The 19,825-nt window shown below is 43.8% G+C and overlaps 1 protein-coding gene across 1 annotated transcript in view; it reads left to right on the plus strand.

Moving 5' to 3' along the window:
- HERC2 (HECT and RLD domain containing E3 ubiquitin protein ligase 2) overlaps window positions 1-19,471 on the plus strand; it is a 274,285-nt gene extending 254,814 nt beyond the window's left edge. Inside the window, exons 83-94 of the mRNA XM_047086559.1 lie at window positions 1,787-1,878; window positions 2,083-2,222; window positions 6,138-6,325; window positions 6,836-7,033; window positions 9,579-9,662; window positions 13,812-13,953; window positions 14,118-14,312; window positions 15,200-15,312; window positions 15,925-16,115; window positions 17,022-17,127; window positions 17,520-17,732; window positions 18,824-19,471. Of these exons, the coding sequence (XP_046942515.1) occupies window positions 1,787-1,878; window positions 2,083-2,222; window positions 6,138-6,325; window positions 6,836-7,033; window positions 9,579-9,662; window positions 13,812-13,953; window positions 14,118-14,312; window positions 15,200-15,312; window positions 15,925-16,115; window positions 17,022-17,127; window positions 17,520-17,732; window positions 18,824-19,096 (1,935 nt within the window). The 3' untranslated portion in view covers window positions 19,097-19,471. The remainder of the gene's footprint in view (window positions 1-1,786; window positions 1,879-2,082; window positions 2,223-6,137; window positions 6,326-6,835; window positions 7,034-9,578; window positions 9,663-13,811; window positions 13,954-14,117; window positions 14,313-15,199; window positions 15,313-15,924; window positions 16,116-17,021; window positions 17,128-17,519; window positions 17,733-18,823) is intronic.
- The last annotated feature ends 354 nt before the right edge of the window (window positions 19,472-19,825 follow it).

Consider the following 19,825-nt stretch of genomic DNA (forward strand, 5'->3'; position numbering starts at 1 on the left):
GCTCTGTGGGGGAGGGGGGCAGCATTCTACTAGGGCCCCCTCAGATGGGACAAGAGCCTGGCCAAAACTGCATAGCTTTTCTTCCCAGAGCTGTGCAGCCCAGTATAGGAGCTGTTGGCCACACATGGCTATTTAAGTTTAAATGTAACTCAATTAAAATTCACTTACTTGCTCATACTGGCCGCATTTCATGTGCTCAGTGTGAGCATGTGTCTGGTGACTTCCATATTGGGCAATGTGGACACAGAACATTTCCATTACTGCAGAGAGTGGTTTTGGCAGGCAGTGCTTAGAGCCAAAGCCTGGTGGAGATGTGCCTGGAGACATCCCTGCATGCTGGTGAGCATTGCTGGAGAACCAGAAACTCAGTGCTTCCTCTTCATTCTTATCATTTCTTATTCCTTTTCTCTTGCAGGTATACAGTATTTTAACCACATTACAAGTTACTTAAGGTTTCCAAATTTATGAAAAAATTGTGTGTTGTAGACTTTCTTATGCTTAGGAAAGCTTTAGACACAGGCTTTGCACCTTCAGGGATTAGGATGTTGAGCATTGGGGGAATGGAAGTTATTACTTGATATGATTGTGACAGAGGTGAGGGTGAGGAGAGAACGGAGAGAATTGTTTTTAATTAATTTAAATTTAAAATCAAATATGAGGGGCGCCTGAGTGGCTTGGTTGATTGAGCATCTGGTTTCAGTTCAGGACATGATCTCGCAGTTCTTGAGTTCAAGCCCCATGTCAGGCTCTGTGCTGACAGCTCAGAGCCTAGAGCCTGCTTTGGATTCTGTGTCTCCCTATCTCTTTCTGCCCCTCCCCTGCTCACACTCTGTCTCTCTCTGTCTCTGAAAAATGAATAAACGTTAAAAAAATCAGGGGCGCCTGGGTGGCTCAGTTGAACGAACATCTGACTCAGCTCAGGTCATGATCTTGCGGTTTGTGGGTTCAAGCCCCACGTCGGGCTCTGTGCTGACAGCTCAGAGCCTGGAGCCTGCTTGGGATTCTGTGCCTCCCTCCCTCTTTCTTTCCCTCCCCTGCTCACATTTGATCTCTCTCTGTCTCTCAAAAATAAACATTAAAATTTTTTTTTTTAAAAATCAGATATGAGAACTTAAGTCTGAGAACAGTCACAGGTAACAAGGAGCATAGCTTGCTGGGTGAGAAAAAGTGATGACTAGGTTAGTGAGCCCCAGTGAAACTTCTGGGTGTTGGTTGTGAAGGGCCTGGACCCCCGATGTACACGGGTGGAAATGACTTCTCATACTAGCTTGACCAAGGTCATGTTTGATTTGATTAACCTGGATAGATGGATAAGTTCTAAAGGCCACAACCTGGTCCTCTTGGCCAATCCTCCTCCCCCTTTTTGCTGATCCTCTCTTGGGGGCCTGTGGGGTCTGAGAGGGTTGGAGGGCAGAGGAGCATTGCAGGGCTTACTGGAGAATGGGGCTGCCACACCAGAAAGAGAAATAGAGTTGGGAGAATAGATTCTGGGGGAAAATGATCATAGAACTTCAACTGTGACATGTCCATTTTTAGTGACACATGCTGAGTGTCATTGTGCAGTAGCATGGGCTCGTGGTCTAGTGTCAGCAGGTGTGCCTTTAGAGTCAGGCATCCTCCTGAGAATACTTACTTGGTTAAGTGGAGTAGGACTTTAAGTTGTGTGAAATATTTGACCTGAGTAAGGATTTTCAGAGTTCTTTATTAGATTTAGTTCAGTCTCTGTGTGGTTGCAGCAGTCAGAAAAAACCTTGATTCAGTCTGATTGAACCTTTTTCTCTTCCAGATTGATTCTCTTACAGGCCTTGGAGTGGTTAAAGTAGAATGTGGATCCCAGTTTTCTGTTGCCCTTACCAAATCTGGCGCTGTTTATACATGGTATGCAAGATTCTGTTTGTTTAATCTCACAAAACCAGTTTGTTAATTTGAAGTTATATTAACTGACATCTCATAGACTGAGATGTAACTTCTATAGCAGGCTGTGATTTGTGTCCTGAAGTATGGTGCTTATGCCAGGAGGGTGGGACGGGGTGGTAAACGACAGGGCCTTGCACTCATAATTCGATGTTTCATTTTGTGCAGGGGCAAAGGTGACTATCACAGGCTGGGCCATGGATCTGACGACCATGTTAGAAGACCTCGGCAGGTTCAGGGGTTGCAGGGGAAGAAAGTCATTGCCATTGCCACTGGCTCCCTGCATTGTGTGTGCTGCACTGAGGACGGTAAGTGGGGAGGCCCAGTGTTGCAGCACAGAGGCCTTTAAATCTAAGAAGTCTGGTCAGGGATAATATATGCATATATATTATCTGAGAATTTCTGTGGTGAGCAGGGCCTGGTGTTAACACCTCTGAATATGTTAAATTTCATGGCTGTGCAGAAAAGAGCAACCAGAGCATACCTGATACTGTTGTCCTTAGGAAGGGCTGCTTGCAAGGTGAGCCTCAGCTGGCCGCTGGGAAACGAATTTGGGGAGGGCTCTCTCCCTTCCCTAATTGATAAGAGGCCTTGCTTTGCCTAAAACTACACAATGTGGTCTCTGCTGAAACCTGTTTCCTGGAACATGGGTATGTGCCAGGTGGAGGTGCCCATGTGACAGCCCTAGTGAAAACTAGGGGCTCTAATGAGCTTCCCTGGTAGAAGGCACTTTGCATGTGTTGTCACAACTCTTTGCTAGAGGAATTAAACTTGTGCTGTGTAACTCCACTGGCATAGGGTCCTTGGAAGCTTGCATCTGGTTTTCTCTGGACTTCACCCATGTGCCTTTTCCCTTTGCTGATTTTATTTCATGTTCTTTCACTGTAATCATAGCTGAGTATGACTATATGCTGAGGCCTGGGCGTTCACCCAATGAATCAGCAAACCTGAAGGTGGTCTTGGGGACCCCAGTACAATGGCAAAAGGGACTTTATAGATAGAATTAAGGTTGATCATTAGCTGACTTTACAATATTGAAGTTATTCTAGATTATTTGATGGGCTAGTGTAATTACATAGACCCTTCACAACAGAAAAGGAGGCCAAAGAGTCAGTCAGATGTGACAGAGAAGAGGCAGGAGAGAGTTTTCAAAGTGTGAGAGAATCTTGATCCACCATTGTTGGCTTTGAAGATGGAGGAAAGGGACCAGGGAATATTGGTGGCCTTGGGAAGCTGGGATCAGCCATCAGCTGATAGCCCACAAGGAAACAAGACCTTGGTCTTCCCAAGAACTGAATTCTTCCAACAGTCTGCATAAACAAGGAAATGAGCTCTCCCCTAGAGCATCCGGAAAGGATGAGCCTGCTGATATCTAGACTTTAGCCTAGTCAGACTCCTGTTGGTCTTCTGACCTACAGAACTGAAAGAACTGTTTAAGCCAGTAAGTTGTGGTAATTTGTTATGGCAGTAATAGAAAACTAGTGTATCATCTTTCATTAAAAGAGCCATTTCCCCCCAGTTTTGTCTCCTTTTAAAGCCTTTGATAAATTATATGAACATGTGCCCTTTAATTGTTTCATTGATGGAAAAGTTTCCTATATGAATAAGCAATTTTTATGGCTTATCATGGGACTGGCATTATAGTTCTTAACCAAGAACTTACAATACATTTTTTTATTTGCTTTAATTCTTTAAATTTTTGAAGCAAATCACACACTTAGAGAATAGTTGGAAGTGCAGTACAAAGAACTTTTTTTTTTTTTGATCCGTTTGAGGTGCTGCCCTGATGCTCCATCACCCTGAACATTTGAGTGTATATTTTACAAATAGGAACACTACTAAACAATCCCAACATGGCTGTTCATTTGGGAAATTCACACTGGTTATTACTCCACCTAATCTTCACTCCCATTCATGTTATAGCACAGGTTATACTTAGCTGTCATTTTAATGTCTCATCTTCTCTGAGACAATCCTCAGTTGTCCCTGAGTGTGATTCTTTGACACTTCTTCAGCCTTCCTGAGCTTTTTGGACTGTGACACATTTAAAGATTACAGGCTGTTTATTTTGTAGAACATCCCTCAATTTGAGTTTGTCAGATATCTCCTCAGTAGATTCAGGTTGCACATCTGTGATCTTAATTCATTCTGTGTTCTTAATTCATTCTAAATTCATCAGGTGTCATATAGTTTCTCTTTGTCCCAGTGGTGTTAACTTGATTAAGGTGGTGGCTGCTAGGATTTTCCATTCTGAATATCTTTTGTAACTAGTAAGTATTTGGGAGGGTATTTGAAGCTATTTAAATATCCCTTTTCTCATTGTATATTTTATTCTCATCAAATATTTGATATTTGTTTTTAATTTATATCTATGTGGGACTCATGGTTTCCTAATTTATTCATTGGATTGTACATAATCTGTTACTGTTAATAATTTTGATGCTGAAATTGGCCCTGTTAGGCTAGCTTTATTTCCTTTTTTTTTTAATTTTTTTTTTAACGTTTATTTATTTTTGAGACAGAGAGAGACAGAGCATGAACAGGGGAGGGGCAGAGGGAGAGGGAGAGGGAGACACAGAATCTGAAACAGGCTCCAGGCTCTGAGGTGTCAGCACAGAGCCTGAAGCGGGGCTCGAACTCACAGACCGTGAGATCATGACCTGAGCCGAAGTCAGATGCTTAACCGACTGAGCCACCCAGGTGCCCCTTTATTTCCTGATGTGTGCCCATCATTCACTGGGTACTTCCTTGCTTTCTGGCACAATAAGACACCCTATCTTCTTGACCCTCCAAGGCCCAAGCCTAGCATTAACCATTTCCACAAGGAGTCTTGGTGTCTTTAGAGGACAATGGTGTTTAGAAGACAAGATCAGGTTGATAGATGTGCTCATTGCTTATTGCTCTCTCTGGCTCAAAAATAAATAAACATTAAAAAAAATTAAAATCCTTGATAGTCTACAACACACTAGAGAGGTTAATATGGTAACTAAAAGGAGAACAATGGCCAAGGATGTGATGTGCTCAGTATATATATATATGTAAATAATATACAAATTTGCATCTATGTTTATTTTTGTATATATATATATATATACATACAAATTCTACACATTCACACCAGGATCCCAGATTCTAGTTCTATACCACAGGGTGATTCATTCTAGTTTTCTTTCCACACTTACAACTCCTTTCTCTTTTGGTGAGAAGTCCGGATTTCATTATCTCTAATATAGGGATCCACTCACTCTGCCTGAATGTGACCAGTGCCCCATCATTACCTTTGCTCTCTCCCCTGCATGGATCCTTACCTGACTCGGGCTGTGACTGCCCATTCTGGGCCACCCCCACACATGGGCCACTCTGCTTGGGCCAACTCCCCACACTGAGCGACCCCCTGTATGGAAGTTTTTGTCATGTATGGATTCTGATTCTCTGCATCCAGTTGTACCTCTGCAGAGAAGTCCTCCTCTCCTTACTTGTGCTGTAACACTGACCCAGTGGCTTTAGGACTGAATTGTCTAGGGTGGGAATGGGCCAGCAAGCACACTGCCATTGATCATGTAGGCACTGCACTTTACAGAGTGCTGCTTATGGCTGCATGGCTCTCTTAGGAGTCTTTGTGGAATATGGCAAGGCTAATCTCTAGAAAACTAACCTCATTTCTATTTTAGTCACCAAGTGACCTTACCCTAGAATAGTTTTCTGGTGGTGTTTCATGGTTGGGATCTAGTATGGTACACTGAAAAATATGATTCTCATTATGATGAATCTCATGTTTGGGATATGAATAACTATAGGAAGAACTATGTGTTCCTTTAAAAACAGGTTGTGTTTTTTAAAAAAAAACTGATTTTTTTCTCTCCATTTAACATAAAAAATTAATTTGGGCAGTTAAGGATATTACCATCTGTTTTACTATTACTTGTTCTGATAAAGAACTGTTACAGTTATGTGGTTACTCCTGTGAACAAATGCTATTGTATTTTTAAGACCAGAGTCTTGTGCCTCTTACTAGAAAAGGCATGTTGGCCAGCAGGGGCTCTCAAGAGTTCTGAGAAGCGTGCTCCCTCTTTGGATGTTGCAATTAGAGACATCTAGGTCACACATGAAGTTGACATTCAGCACCATTTGAAGGGAGAGATGATTGTGATGGGAAGATGGTAGAGGTTGTGCATTCACTGGTCCTAGTATACAAGTTCTTGTTCTAAATCCACTTCATTTAGGTGAAGTTTATACGTGGGGCGACAATGATGAGGGACAACTGGGAGATGGAACCACAAATGCTATCCAGAGGCCTCGGTTGGTAGCTGCCCTTCAGGGTAAGAAGGTCAACCGGGTGGCCTGCGGCTCAGCACACACCCTTGCCTGGTCAACCAGCAAGCCTGCCAGTGCTGGGAAGCTGCCTGCCCAGGTTCGTACTGGTTGGGCTGGGTGGGCTAGGAGGTGTACAAGTAGTGACAGAGTTACTATCTGTATATTGAATTATGCATGTAAGTAAGCCACACTCACATTTCATTTTCCATTGTATATTTACACAGGTGTTCCACTGAAAATAATTCAGGTTAATATTCACATTAACCAACATTGTCCATATATCCATGTGTCACCTTCATTCTAAATCTTATAAACTGTACAAAACCATTCTGATAGTACAGGCTGCACACTTTCCTTAGTAAATGTATTTCTATAGACTAATTTTTAGCATTTTCCTTGGTTCACATTACTTGGCTCAAGCAGTCAAACTGGCCAGAATATTATTCTAAAACCAATGAAGTTTTTCACATCAGACTCAGAAGTCTCAGGGATTCCTTGTTTTTGAAAAGGAAAAAAAAAAAAAAACTTTTTCAGAATTCATCTACAAACTGTGACTTATCTGTGCATTTGACACCTAAGTTGATTTAATGTAGTTTCAACATTTCAGGTTCCCATGGAATACAATCACTTGCAGGAAATCCCCATAATAGCACTGCGGAACCGACTGCTGCTTCTGCATCACATCTCAGAGCTCTTCTGCCCCTGTATCCCCATGTTCGACCTGGAGGGCTCTCTTGATGAAACTGGACATGGGCCTTCTGTGGGGTTTGACACTCTACGAGGAATTCTGATATCCCAGGGAAAGGTACTCTTGTAGCAATCTTTGCTATAGGCAAAACTGGTATTTTCAGTAAAATTTAATCCAACAAAAATTCCCAAACTGGGAGTAGACAGAATACAGTGTATTCCACAGGGACTCATTGTTGAGTACCTGCTGTATGCCAGGCTCTGTTCTGGGTGCTCAGAATATATCAGTGAAAAGCAGACAAAAATTTCTTCTCTTTTGGAGCTTACATTAAAAATTAATAGTGTGGTGCGTTATTTCCCTTTTGTAATCTCTGCTTCCTAACTCCCCCCTTTAAGGGGTGGGGTGGTTTGCAAAACTAAGCCTCGTTCCTGCCCATGTTCTCTGCTTACCTAGCCATGAGGCATTATGGCAAATCTCCACTGTCAGCAGGAAGGATAAATGAGATAATTTCTTCCCCAGGGATGTCCAGCAGAGGGTGCCAGATATTATACATCATTTAGATAGAAATTCAATATCAGGATATGTAGAGATTCCTAGTCAAAGGATAATTTAACAGGCTGTGAATAGAATCATGAAGGAGGGCATCTAAAAATCACTGGACATATTTTGACCCATTGACATTTGTAATAATTTGAGCTTTTTAGAAATAGGATGCCTGATTCAGGAGTTAAGAGTTTCCCATTACTGGACATCATCGTTTCTGGCAAGTAGGTTGGCAGGATGTTCTAAAAGAACCATTGTGTGGTAGGGGTAATATTTGTGTAGAAAAAAGCATAGAGGTCAGATTGAGAACTCCTAATTTTGAAAAGCCTATGATTCTGAGACCTATTTTGTGACTTATTTTGTTATCAAAGATTACGGTCCCTTTTTTTTTTTTTTTTTTAATAATAAAATCTGGATTATTTGGAGTCCTATCCAAACAGATTTATTCTTTTTTAAGAATGGCTTTGTTTGCACTTAGCTGGAGGGGACCGGTCCACACATTTTATTTTCATGTGTGGCTTAGAGACAAGTGGACATTGATAAGGATTGTAGTAATGGTAAGATCTCTCTGATGATGGGGAAGAGGAAAAAGTTGTATGCAGTTAACATTGATAAGAAACTTAACTTCAACCATTTTTTAATAATAAAAAGTAGCAAATTGATCCCTTTTACCATTTTTTAAAAATCTATCAGAGTGGAGATGATAATAGGCAGCTAGGAAAAATCCTTTCCTCATAGGGAGACAACCAAGTGAGAGGCAGGATGGATCCCACATGGATTGCATGAGTGTTCTGCAGGCTGTGAGCACAGGGGCAGGACAGCAGGAGCATTGAAGGAGTCTGGCAGGCAACTTCAGTGGCAGAGAATGTGTAATCAGCCTCTGTTTTGGTCCTGGGTGAGAAAGGATTACATCTGCTGGAAAATTTGGGAAATGGGTGTTGGTGGTGACCATGGAACATTATTACCAGTATGCAATTCAGAGCACAGAAGAGAGAGCATCATAGGAGACCCCTGCTGGATCAGGCCATTCAGAGAAGGGAAATGCATGTTCCTGTGGAGGAGGAGCTGTCCTTGGCTCTGGGCAGAGCAGTCAGGCGGGATGGAGGACAAAAGTAGCTGGTAGGTGTTGTACAAGGGTGCATGGTGATGGGTGCACCTATGTGAGCCCCTGTGTGGCGTAGGGTGCCCTGTGAAAGTCCCTTTGTGGTAATGGGTGGACTGCCGTGAGGTGTGATGGGTCTGTCTCTGTGGGCTGGTTGCCTCTATGACACCCTTACTTGACTTTCTCTACCTCTGAGGCCTCATCCTTGGGCTGCTTAGGGCTCTTGCCCTTCCTGCTTTCAGAGGTTGGAGTTCTGACCTGGGAGAGTGACCTGGATACTCTTATAGGTACCCTGTGCTCCCCCAACCATGCTATCTCTGGACAACGGCAGAGTTATCCACTTGGCAGAGACTTGGGACTCCTATCGATCCTGTCTCGTTTGTGTCTCTTGAGTCTGCTTCCCTACCCCTGTCCTCACTGGTGCTACCGGTGCCCTGGTCCATATGAGTATGGCAGGCCTACCTGTACGTGGGTGTCATTGGGCCCCAGTATTCAGGTTTCTGTCAGTGTATGGTACCTATATGTTTCCTCCTTCACTGGTCTCCCATTCTCACCCCAACCCTGGATCAACATACAGGACTCCCTGGCCCTGCTGCTGGTTTGTGGTTTTGTCACAACAGTGACACTGAGGCATAGTGTTTAATGTCAGTCCTGCCGCGAGTGGACTTGTGGTCTGTCTGGGAGACCTTGGCTTTTCTAGTTAATCCTCAGGGCCTGGCCTGAGTCCCAAGTCAGAGAAGATATGTGCCAGACTCTGGCCCTCCCCACTCTCTGCCCAGAGCATGGTGGGCTTCTCTTGCCTCCAGATGGGGGGCAGAGAGCACAGGTGGGCCTCTGCATAGGCTGTGCCTCTGGCACCACCTCACAATTTGAAAAAGAAGAGTTTGTAGTTACTGTTCTTAAGAAAATTTGACTTTTAGGAGAGAATACTTAAAACAAAACTATGACATGATTTATCTATGGATAATAATATTTCCTATGTCAGATTCTAAATTTTGTCTATCTGTCATATTTTAGGAGGCAGCTTTCCGTAAAGTAGTACAAGCAACTATGGTGCGAGATCGCCAGCATGGGCCCGTGGTAGAGTTGAACCGAATTCAGGTAACAAGTGGAAATTGTTCTGAGTCTGACACTTCTCAGATAAGATGGTTTTGTGGTTGGGAGTTGTGGCTCCACAGCCTGGGGGAACAGCAAACTTTCTCTTGCGCCCTTGCCTTAGAGAGCAAGGTATTACCTGTCTATGGTGTCCTGTGGTGCTGAGCCTTTTAGTTGGGAATGTAAATTGTTTTGTTTGGAACAGAAGTAAGAAAGATTTATTTCAGATAATCCAGAAGCATGCATACACATAAGCAAAGAGGGAAAAGTAAAAATGACCCATATTTCCACCACATGGCGATAATTACTGCTGACAATTGGAGGTGTGTTTGTATGTTTGTTATAACTGAAACTGGGTGCCTCTCTTTTGTAACTTGCTATTTTTTCCCCCCTGAAAACATTGTAAGCACCTCTCCTTGCAATACAGTGGGAGTGTGGGATTATTTTTGCTGACCAGCTACCCCATGTTCTCTTGGTTTTTCTGTGCAGGAGGCTAGAAAACCATGCCCACTTTTCTGGAATACAGCTGTGCTACTCGTCACAGCCCCAACTACAAGTGTATCTTCAGTTGCCCTCCTTGGGTTAGGTTCTGAGAAGGAGGTTAGGTCAGGGGCCCTCCATGCATCAAATTGTATGTGGGGACAGTTCCCATTCCCAACAGCCTCACACCCTTCCTGGCTCTGATAGCTTTCTTTGCCCACTTAATAGACCAGAATCACTAATACTGTTCTCTAGTAATGAATAAATGAAAAGTAGACCATCTCTGAATTAATATTGCTGCCAAGTATAGATAAGCTTACAATTTAAAAAATTAACTGGAAACCAGAGGAGCTCCAGTACTGATTATGGTATTGTGTGGTACTTGACATTTAACATGCAAATGAATTGGGCCCCACCTCTTGGAACAGAAACAGAGAGTTATGAAGAACAAATTCTTTGTTCCTTTATATTAACACATGATTTCTACCCTGGTGTTGGTTATATGACTAGACATTTCTCCAGAGTTGTACTTGGGGGCATTTTGAATTAAGACACAAACTCTTATCGTTTGTTGGAGAACACATGTGACCACACTGATGGATGTGGTCCCTTCACTGACGTCAGACTGTTTAATGCTAAGCTCTAGGTCAGTCAGCCTACTCTACAAACAAACGGGCTGTTTAATTAGGTTCATGAAAAAGGTTTTATTTCCGCACCTTGGAGGATCATTTTGGTTTGCTCTACATTATTAGGTCTTAAACACTAAAGTTCATAAGTGAGGAAAGCTCACCTAACAGATTGTTGGGCATTCCTAGATCGTATGCATGCCCTAGCCACATATAGGTGCCTGATCAGGGTCAGTGACCTGATACAGGTGGTTAAATCTGGGGCTTTTGGCATCATTGAACCTTGCTTACCTGGAACCCAAGTTAGGTGTGCCTTTTCTATCTTTCCCTTACCTCAGATTTTGCACTCATCATGCTCCTCTTTCCTTCTAGTCTTTATATTCTAGCACAATGCCTTGTGTTATGAACATGTTCAGTACATGTTTGAAAAAAACAGAATGGATAAAGGGCAAATTAATATTAGCATTTTTAAAAGGCACATAAACAACTTTCAATGCAGCATGCCATGGCTACTCCAGTTATACCCAGTGGCCTTCTGGTACCAGAGCCAGATCTTTTTCAATTCAGAGTTCATACTTCCATCCTGAAGCTGGAAAGATCTTCCACAAAGATAAACATAGAATTGTTCTTCTGATCAAAAATAGAGTACAGGATGAGAGTGGGAGGTATTCCATGAATCCAAGTTGAACTCAAGATACCAGTTGATCCAGAAAGGTGGTATCAACCATCCTGTGGCCACAGGATGCTCCTGGCATCAGCCTCCTCCCATGGGGATGCCACTGCAGATGTTCTCATACTGTCTGTGCAAAGTGTTCTGGAGACACTAAAACATAGGGGTGTTCCTGGAGGGTTTTCTTTGTTTGAATTTGATTTAGTTTTATAACAGAATCTGAAAATCAGCGTGCATAAAAATTTTTAATTTAAAATTTATTACAGAATTAATGCATACTCATTTCTGAAAATTTAGAAAATTCAGATTAAAGGCAGTTAAAATGACCTATATTTCTACTGTCCAGAAGTAGCCACTGGTACACAGGTGCATCCATGCAGAGTCATAGCTGTCTTATCATAGCCATTTCCTTCAGAGGAGCCAAAAGCATCAGCCTCTGTTAACTGGTATTATAAATGGAGGTGATGTGACATTCACAACGGGAAGCTGGGTCTGTGGCTTGTTCCTTATGAACAGACACACCCCTCTTCTTTTCTTTAGTGCAGTTTCCATCAGGGATTTGGGTACCTTAAAGAACTGCTGTGAGGTTTAAATAAAATCACATCTGTGAACATAGAGCCAAATGTGTGGCACACAGAAAATTTCATTCCTTAGGAGTGTGTTATCATTAGTTCATTATTTGTAAGTCCTGTTTATAGTTATTTGTGTGTGAGAATTAGCTATTTATTTTTAAAATTTTTTTTAACGTTTGTTCATTTTTGAGAGATGGAGGGAGACAGAGCGTGAGTGGGGGAGGGGCAGAGAGAGAGGGAGACATAGAATCCGAAGCAGGCTCCAAGGCTCTGAGCTGTCAGCACAGAGCCGACGCGGGGCTCAAACTCACAAACCATGAGATCATGACCCGAGCTGAAGTTGGACACCTAACCGACTGAGCCACCCAGGTGCTCCAAGAATTAGCTATTTAAACTCACCTTAGAACTCATTAAGAAGTTAAGGATTGTAAGAGTTTAGCTGGAGGAGGCAACGGAAAAGTGCATTTTCAAGATCATTTTTTCCTTAACTTTTCATTTTGCAATTATTTCAGACTGAGCTTCTCAGGTGATTCTGAAGCACAGCATAGCCAGCAAAGCTGTAGGGTTACTGAGTCCATACCAGGTGAGGGCCTTAAGGGCTCTTGGTCTGATCTGTTTGAAAATCTTAGATTAGGGGCACCTGGGTGGCTCAGTCGGTTAAGCATCCGACTTTGGCTCAGGTCATGATCTCATGGTTTGTGGGTTCTAGCCCTGCATCGGGCTCTGTGCTGACAGCTCAGAGCCTGGAGCCTGTTTCAGATTCTGTGTCTCCCTCTCTCTGTGCCCCTCCCCCACTCACGCTCTGTCTCCCTCTGTCTCAAAAATAAATAAACATTAAAAAAAAATTAAAAAAAAAAAGAAAATCTTAGATTAGGATGAGAAATAAAGATAGGAAAAGTGATTGGGGGAAATGCAGTGACCCAAGGGTTGGAGTAGGATATGTGCAGGTGAGTAAGGGAGGGGAGCAGGGTTCTGTTCTGGCTGAGATAGTGGCTCCAGGTTTGGGTTCATAGTGCTGATAGTCTGCTAAGGAGAGCTGCTTTTGGAGCTCCTGGCGTCTTATTCATGGAGGCCAAAGCAGAGCGGTAAAGTGGTTGGCCATAGTTAAGTTAATGAAATGTGTGGATGAATCAGATTGTAGTTACTAACCACACCAGGTGCCACCACTCTGTGTGAATGACCAATGAGGTTTGTGATTTCTTGAAGGAATGTTTACTTAGACACCACCAGTCCTGAGGGTGCTGGGCTGTGGCAATGTACTGCAGGCATTTGGGTGACCAGAGGCCATGCCTCCCATGATTATAGCAGAGCTTCTATTGGCACAGCTGTCCAGCAGGCATCCTGTGCATGAGGCCTGAGGAGGTAAACATGTGGTGTCGAGTGAGGGGAAAGGAGTGTGAAACCAGTCTTTGAGGTCCTCAGAGGGTTTGTGTGCAGGAAGAGACATGAGGTCCCTCTTGGGGGGAGGAGGGAGAATCATAGAGAAATGAGGTATGGCTTAGTCTAGAAGCTCTTCCACCTTGTACAGATATGTTTTGTGGATTTTGCTTTGTTTTGTTGGGTGATCACGGCAGCATCTGAGTGCTGCTGGCTGTGGACTCCATTCATGACAGCTCTTTAGGTCTGGCAGCAGAGTGCTGGCTGGACTTCTACTCTGGTGACCAAGGCAGAGGAAAAAAAAGGGTAACAGGAGGGGTAAGTGGCTATAGGGCTCATTATTGCCCAGGGCTGGTTGGCTGTGGAAGATAGAAGCTGTGTCCTTTCTGCTGCTGCAGCTGTTCCATATTTGTTTCTTTCTCCTCTGTAGGTCAAACGTTCAAGGAGTAAAGGTGGCCTAGCAGGCCCTGACGGGACCAAGTCTGTCTTTGGGCAGATGTGTGCTAAGATGAGCTCGTTTAGTCCTGACAGCCTCCTTCTCCCCCACCGTGTCTGGAAAGTCAAGTTTGTGGGTAAGAACTTGCGTGCACTGCAGACCTGTGGTCCTGAGGGTTGTCAGTCTGAACACAGGCATTAGTGCGATGGGCATTACAAGGAGAGCTGAGAAGCCCAGCTGGCTGCACCCTGTGGGGTTTGCTGGGGTGACTATGAATTACTGATTCTCTTTTCTTTCAAGGTGAATCTGTGGATGACTGTGGTGGTGGCTACAGTGAGTCCATAGCTGAGATCTGTGAAGAACTGCAGAATGGACTCACCCCCCTTCTGATTGTGACGCCCAATGGTAGAGATGAGTCAGGTGCCAACCGTGACTGCTACCTGTTCAGCCCGGCCGCTAGGGCGCCCGTGCACACCAACATGTTCCGCTTTCTGGGTGAGCCTACTCACACAGGCATCGTGTGACTGTGTGTGCCTTAGTTAGCTTAATGTCTACTGTGTCTTGGGAATCACAGATATTTTGAGTACTGTATTCGGTCTTAGCTTTTTTGATGTGTACCTGCAGGGACATGCAGAACCCAGCCATCATTTGCTGGGTGCTAAGGGGCAGAAAGTGTCTTTGGCACTCAGAAGATCTGAAATTTCATATTTCTGTAGTTTAAATGTATCTGAAACTTGGAATCAGATCTGAGGGGATTTTGGTGGTTGGCCAGTCCCTTCCTCCTGTTGCATTAAGTATTTGTGCTGAGTACTCCTGTTGCTGCCTGTGCTTCTCCAGCCATTGCACCTACCTTCCTTGAGAAACTCCAGCTTTTGTTTTGTCATCAAAGGAACGGGGATTGGCCTCTGTGTGGTTTATATCCGTTGGTGGAAAGAGGAGGAGAATTAGAAACTCTCCCATAGGAATAAAAGGAACAAAGGAAGTAATGAATTTAGAATAGGACAAAATGTTTTAAGGATGGACCTAACTTGGGGTGCCTCGGTAGCTCATTTGGTTGAGTGTCTAACTTTGGCTGAGGTCATGATCTCATGGTTCATGAGTTTGAGTCCCACATCGGGCTTGCTGCTGTCAGCACAGAGCCTGCTTCAGATCCTCTGTTCCCTTCTCTCTTTGCCTCTCTCTCTCTTTTTTTCTTTCTCAAAAATAAACAAACATTAAAAAAAAAAAAAGGATGGACCTAAGTCTCCATGAATTTGGGTAGCACTGGTTTAGAAGGCAGTGAGGCCCCAGTGTAGAGCTAGTCTCTACTGTGTTGTTGATTGAACTAGCTGTTTCATCATTGATTTCAAGTATCTACTGTCACTTGTGCTTTGAATGAGCAGGTGTGTTACTAGGCATTGCTATCCGGACTGGGAGTCCCTTGAGCCTCAACCTGGCTGAGCCTGTTTGGAAGCAGCTGGCTGGGATGAGCCTCACCATTGCAGACCTCAGCGAGGTAACCACCAGGAAGGTGGGGATGGGGAAATATGACACTTTGTGTACCTGATACAGAGTACAGGGGGTGCCTCAGGCTGCAGACTACCTTCTGGTAGCAAAGAAGGTCTATGGATATGAGGCCAGTTTGCTGCCATAACTTGGTAGACCATCTGTTTTGTGGTGCTTTGCAACTTGAAATCTTGTCAGATAATAATGTTCACCATTTTTCCTGTGGAGGAGGGGAGCTTGTGAGTGGCCGGGTGGTGGCTCTGGCTTTCAGTGGGGGAGACATGACTGACCAACCACAGCCAGCATCCTCCCATTGGCCATCCTTCCCTTGGTACCATGACTGTAGGGTGAGCTTCATCTCCATCCAGTGGCTGTTGCTCTCTTAGCTGTTAATTTTAAGGACTTCCTTGAATTACAAGTTCTTTCCTTAGCTCCCTGGGTGAAGTACTTTTTCACTGCTGGTCTCTGTTATTTCCTGGCGTGTACAGTGCACCAACAGCTTGAGGTATGCCCAGTGCAGACTGAGGCCCCCTTGTGGCTGAGTGTCTCAGGTGTGAACTACAGTCAGAGGTGTAGGAAAGACCCAGACTTAACATGTCGGCTCCCTTTTTTCCCTTAAAAGGTTGATAAAGATTTTATCCCTGGGCTGATGTACATCCGTGACAATGAAGCCACCTCAGAGGAGTTTGAGGCCATGAGTCTGCCCTTCACTGTGCCAAGTGCAAGTGGTCAGGACATCCAGCTGAGCTCCAAGTACACACACATCACCCTGGACAACCGTGCAGAGTATGTTCGGCTGGCAATAAACTACAGGTGTGTGGTCATCTATCCTCCATTGTTTTGATTCAGTAAATAGCAAAAATAGAAAATGGTTTGCTTGGATGGCTGCATTTTTCAGAAATATCATACAGTAAAATGCTAATGGACTTGGTTCCAACTGCTGCTGATCTGTAGTCATCAAAACTTGTTTTGTAATCCGACTCCGAGTACTCATTATTGCCTGAGATTCCTGGCTCTGATTAGAATACCAAGGTGGATAGAATTGCCCTGTTTTGGGAGCTGTCCGAACAGAGATCACAGGGCCTTTGGGTGCCCATCTGTGTGATCTGTCAACACTCCTGGGCAGGACTGTGCCTGGCCCCTGCCTGGCCATCACACCAGCATGGTTGCTGTGTGGCAGGTCCGCAACACCTGCCCTCCCCATATAGCTTTTGCCCATTGCTGCTTCCACCTGACATTACAAGTCCATACAGTGTAGTCCTTGGGGACCTCATTCTCCAGAAGCACCTGGCCAGGTGTTGTGGTGAGACTGCATATTGGGTGGACTTTACTTGATGAGTTCTGCTTGTGAGTGGTCCTGGCAACTGTGCTGTGCTCTCTGTGTTCATTTCTGCCTTGTGCCCTAACTCACCAGTCATGAGGGCCACAGTATCTGCTTCCAGAGGGTTCTTACTGTTGGTGCTCTGGAGCCTGGTTCTCTGATTATGCATATCTAATTCTGGCTCCTTCCTGGGTGTGCAATAAATATTAAGAATTGTGTCTTGGAAGCTGTAGGTAGTTTTTAAAATTATCTTCTATGTGCCAGTGTAGCTGCACTCAGAATGTGATGCCATTTCTATAAGATGCACACCTTGGTCATCTGTGTGGTAAGTCTTGGTATAGGCAGGACAAGATTTGTGTTACCAAAGATAGAAATGCAAAGTGATTTTTCTCTTTCAGACTCCATGAATTTGATGAGCAGGTGGCTGCTGTTCGGGAGGGAATGGCCCGAGTTGTGCCTGTTCCCCTTCTTTCTCTGTTCACTGGATATGAATTGGAGACAATGGTATGCCCCTAAGTGCTACTGCCCTGGAACTGCCTTTTGCATATTGAGCCACCAAATCAGTGCCACTAGTTAATGTCTTGATTAAATCTTGCCCATAATTTACATCTGAAGTAGCTCATGCCTGTTGAATGAAGTGAAAACATGTTCAGGAAGCTGGTGTTCCCTGCCTGCCTCTTTCCCTCCCTCGCAGCTATCACCCCACACCAGGGTGGAGCACAGGGTCAAGTGCACATCCATCTGAACACACAGGACCTATCCTCCCAGCCATCCACTCCAGCTCTCACACCCATCCTGCCCCAAACGAGCCTTGGTAGAAAGAAAGAATGATTGACTCTGTACTGAAGTGAAGAGTCAAAAGTGTCAACCATCCCTGACAGTGTGTCCTTCTGCAGGTGTGTGGCAGCCCAGATATCCCTCTGCATCTTTTAAAGTCGGTGGCAACATACAAAGGGATCGAGCCTTCTGCATCCCTGATCCAGTGGTTCTGGGAGGTGATGGAGTCCTTCTCCAACACAGAGCGTTCCCTCTTCCTTCGCTTTGTGTGGGGCCGGACGAGACTGCCCAGGACCATCGCAGACTTCCGGGGCAGAGACTTTGTCATCCAGGTGCGGTTCCTCCACATCTTGTGGTGTCAGCTGTGGGGGCATGCTCCTTGCACACGATCGTACAGCAGATTAGAAATGGGACTCTCATGTTATATGGTTTTTCTTTCTTCCTGGGAACAATAATGAAAAGCACACCAAACTTCTTTTATTTGATCACTCAGAATTTTATGACTACAGGATTTAGGTCTTCTGGAAAATTTATCTGGCCACCACAAGAAGATACTGCTATTATGTTAGCATATTTGAGATTTTGAGCACACATGTCATTTAAAGCATATGTCTGATTCTCTGGTTGAATTAGGTAAATTAAGTAATGTTGCTTACTGAGAAAAATAAGAGCACCATCAGACTGAGAGCAGGAGTTTTGCTTTGATTTCTAACTCGGTGATCTGATGGCCGGAAATAGGCTCCATTTATCTTCCAGGTCATGGGGACTCAGCTGCCCTCTCTCTCCCTCCTCCATCCTGAGGCACTGAGTATGACTTTCCAGGTAGCAATACCATGGGAGTGGGGAGCTTCCTCAGAGGGCAGATTGGGGTGGAGGGTCCATTCTCTCTGCATGCTTGGAAGGATTTGGGGATGGGTTCCTTCCTGAGCATAGCCTGACTCCAGTCTCTGGCCAGGGTTGCAAAAATAGTTGGAGATCTTTGAGAACACATGTAGTTTTTCTCTCCTAAGGTGGGTAATTACTGGATTTCATCCACATGTCTTGCTGGCTTCATAATATCATATCTGTAGTAATTGAAAGGGGGCTAATGGTTCAAGGAGAATTCCCTATGTAAGTGGGTGCTGAGGATGTGCCTTCTGCCTGCCTTGTGCCAGGCCCTTTTTACAGCACTGATTTGTCAAAAGTAGTTGTCACAGTAACCAATTGCTATTTTTGACCATAAGTCCTAGGAATTATTGAGCTGTTCCTTTTAATTTCTAAAATTGACTATAGAGTATATGTTTTCTGATATTTTGTTACTCTTAGCCAAAAATGTTATGATTTTTGTGAGAGTCAAGAATCTAATGAACATAATAAAATACATTTGCAGTTTTATCTGTCCTTGCACACCATCTCTGATTATTTAACATTTTTTCATCAATAGGTATTGGATAAATACAACCCTCCTGACCACTTCCTTCCTGAGTCCTACACCTGCTTCTTTTTGCTGAAGTTGCCTAGGTATTCCTGTAAGCAGGTGCTGGAGGAGAAGCTGAAATATGCCATCCACTTTTGCAAATCAATAGACACAGATGATTACGCTCGCATAGCCCTTACGGGAGAGCCGGCTGCCGATGACAGTAGTGACGACTCGGAGAACGAGGATGTGGATTCATTTGCTTCAGACTCTACACAGGATTATTTAACAGGACACTGAGATAGAGAAATGCCATTCATCGCAAGACACCACGAGACTGAGCAAGAAGGCAGAGCACTACAGTTTAGAGTGCTGGAGGTATAATGTATTTGATGAGAAATATTAGGTCTCTAAAATGCATGGGGGTGGGCAGGGAGACTGATCGCTGGTGATTGAACAATGAATGGAATAATGATTGGGAAATCAGCTCTTGCACGAGGGGCACTATGTGGACACTAACATTTATTTTTGAGACTTAAAAGGGTCTTCTCACCCATAATGCTGCATTACATGTAGGACTTCTGTGTTTACTACAGTGTGTAAATGTTATATAAATACTGAATTGCAGCATCCCAAAAATGAATAAAAAGCCTTTTTACTTGTGGGTGCAATAGACTGTGTTTTTTTCTTTTTTTTCTTTTTTTTTCTTTTCAAGTGTTGTGCGTTGTCTTGATTGTACATTGGAAATACTGTGTAATGATTAAATCGTATTATAAATACTTCAATTAATATTACCCTGAATTTGTTTATTAAAAGTTTTTTGAACATTAAATGATCAGTATTACTTGAATGCATCCAGAGATTATTTAAATCAAAACCAAAATAAAAAGGCCATTGGTCTCCCTCTTCTCCCCAGGTGCACATTTTAGCATATGCGGTATGTAACTTGAATTGAGGCCTTTCTGTGAGCAGTATCTATGATAGAAGGTATACTATATATAATGTTTGTGTCTTGTATATCCCTAAATT

Source organism: Lynx rufus, unplaced genomic scaffold, assembly GCF_022079265.1.
Source record: "Lynx rufus isolate CCGP_SWC_20201006 ecotype Redwood Valley unplaced genomic scaffold, mLynRuf1.p SCAF_21, whole genome shotgun sequence".
Lineage (NCBI taxonomy): Eukaryota > Metazoa > Chordata > Mammalia > Carnivora > Felidae > Lynx > Lynx rufus.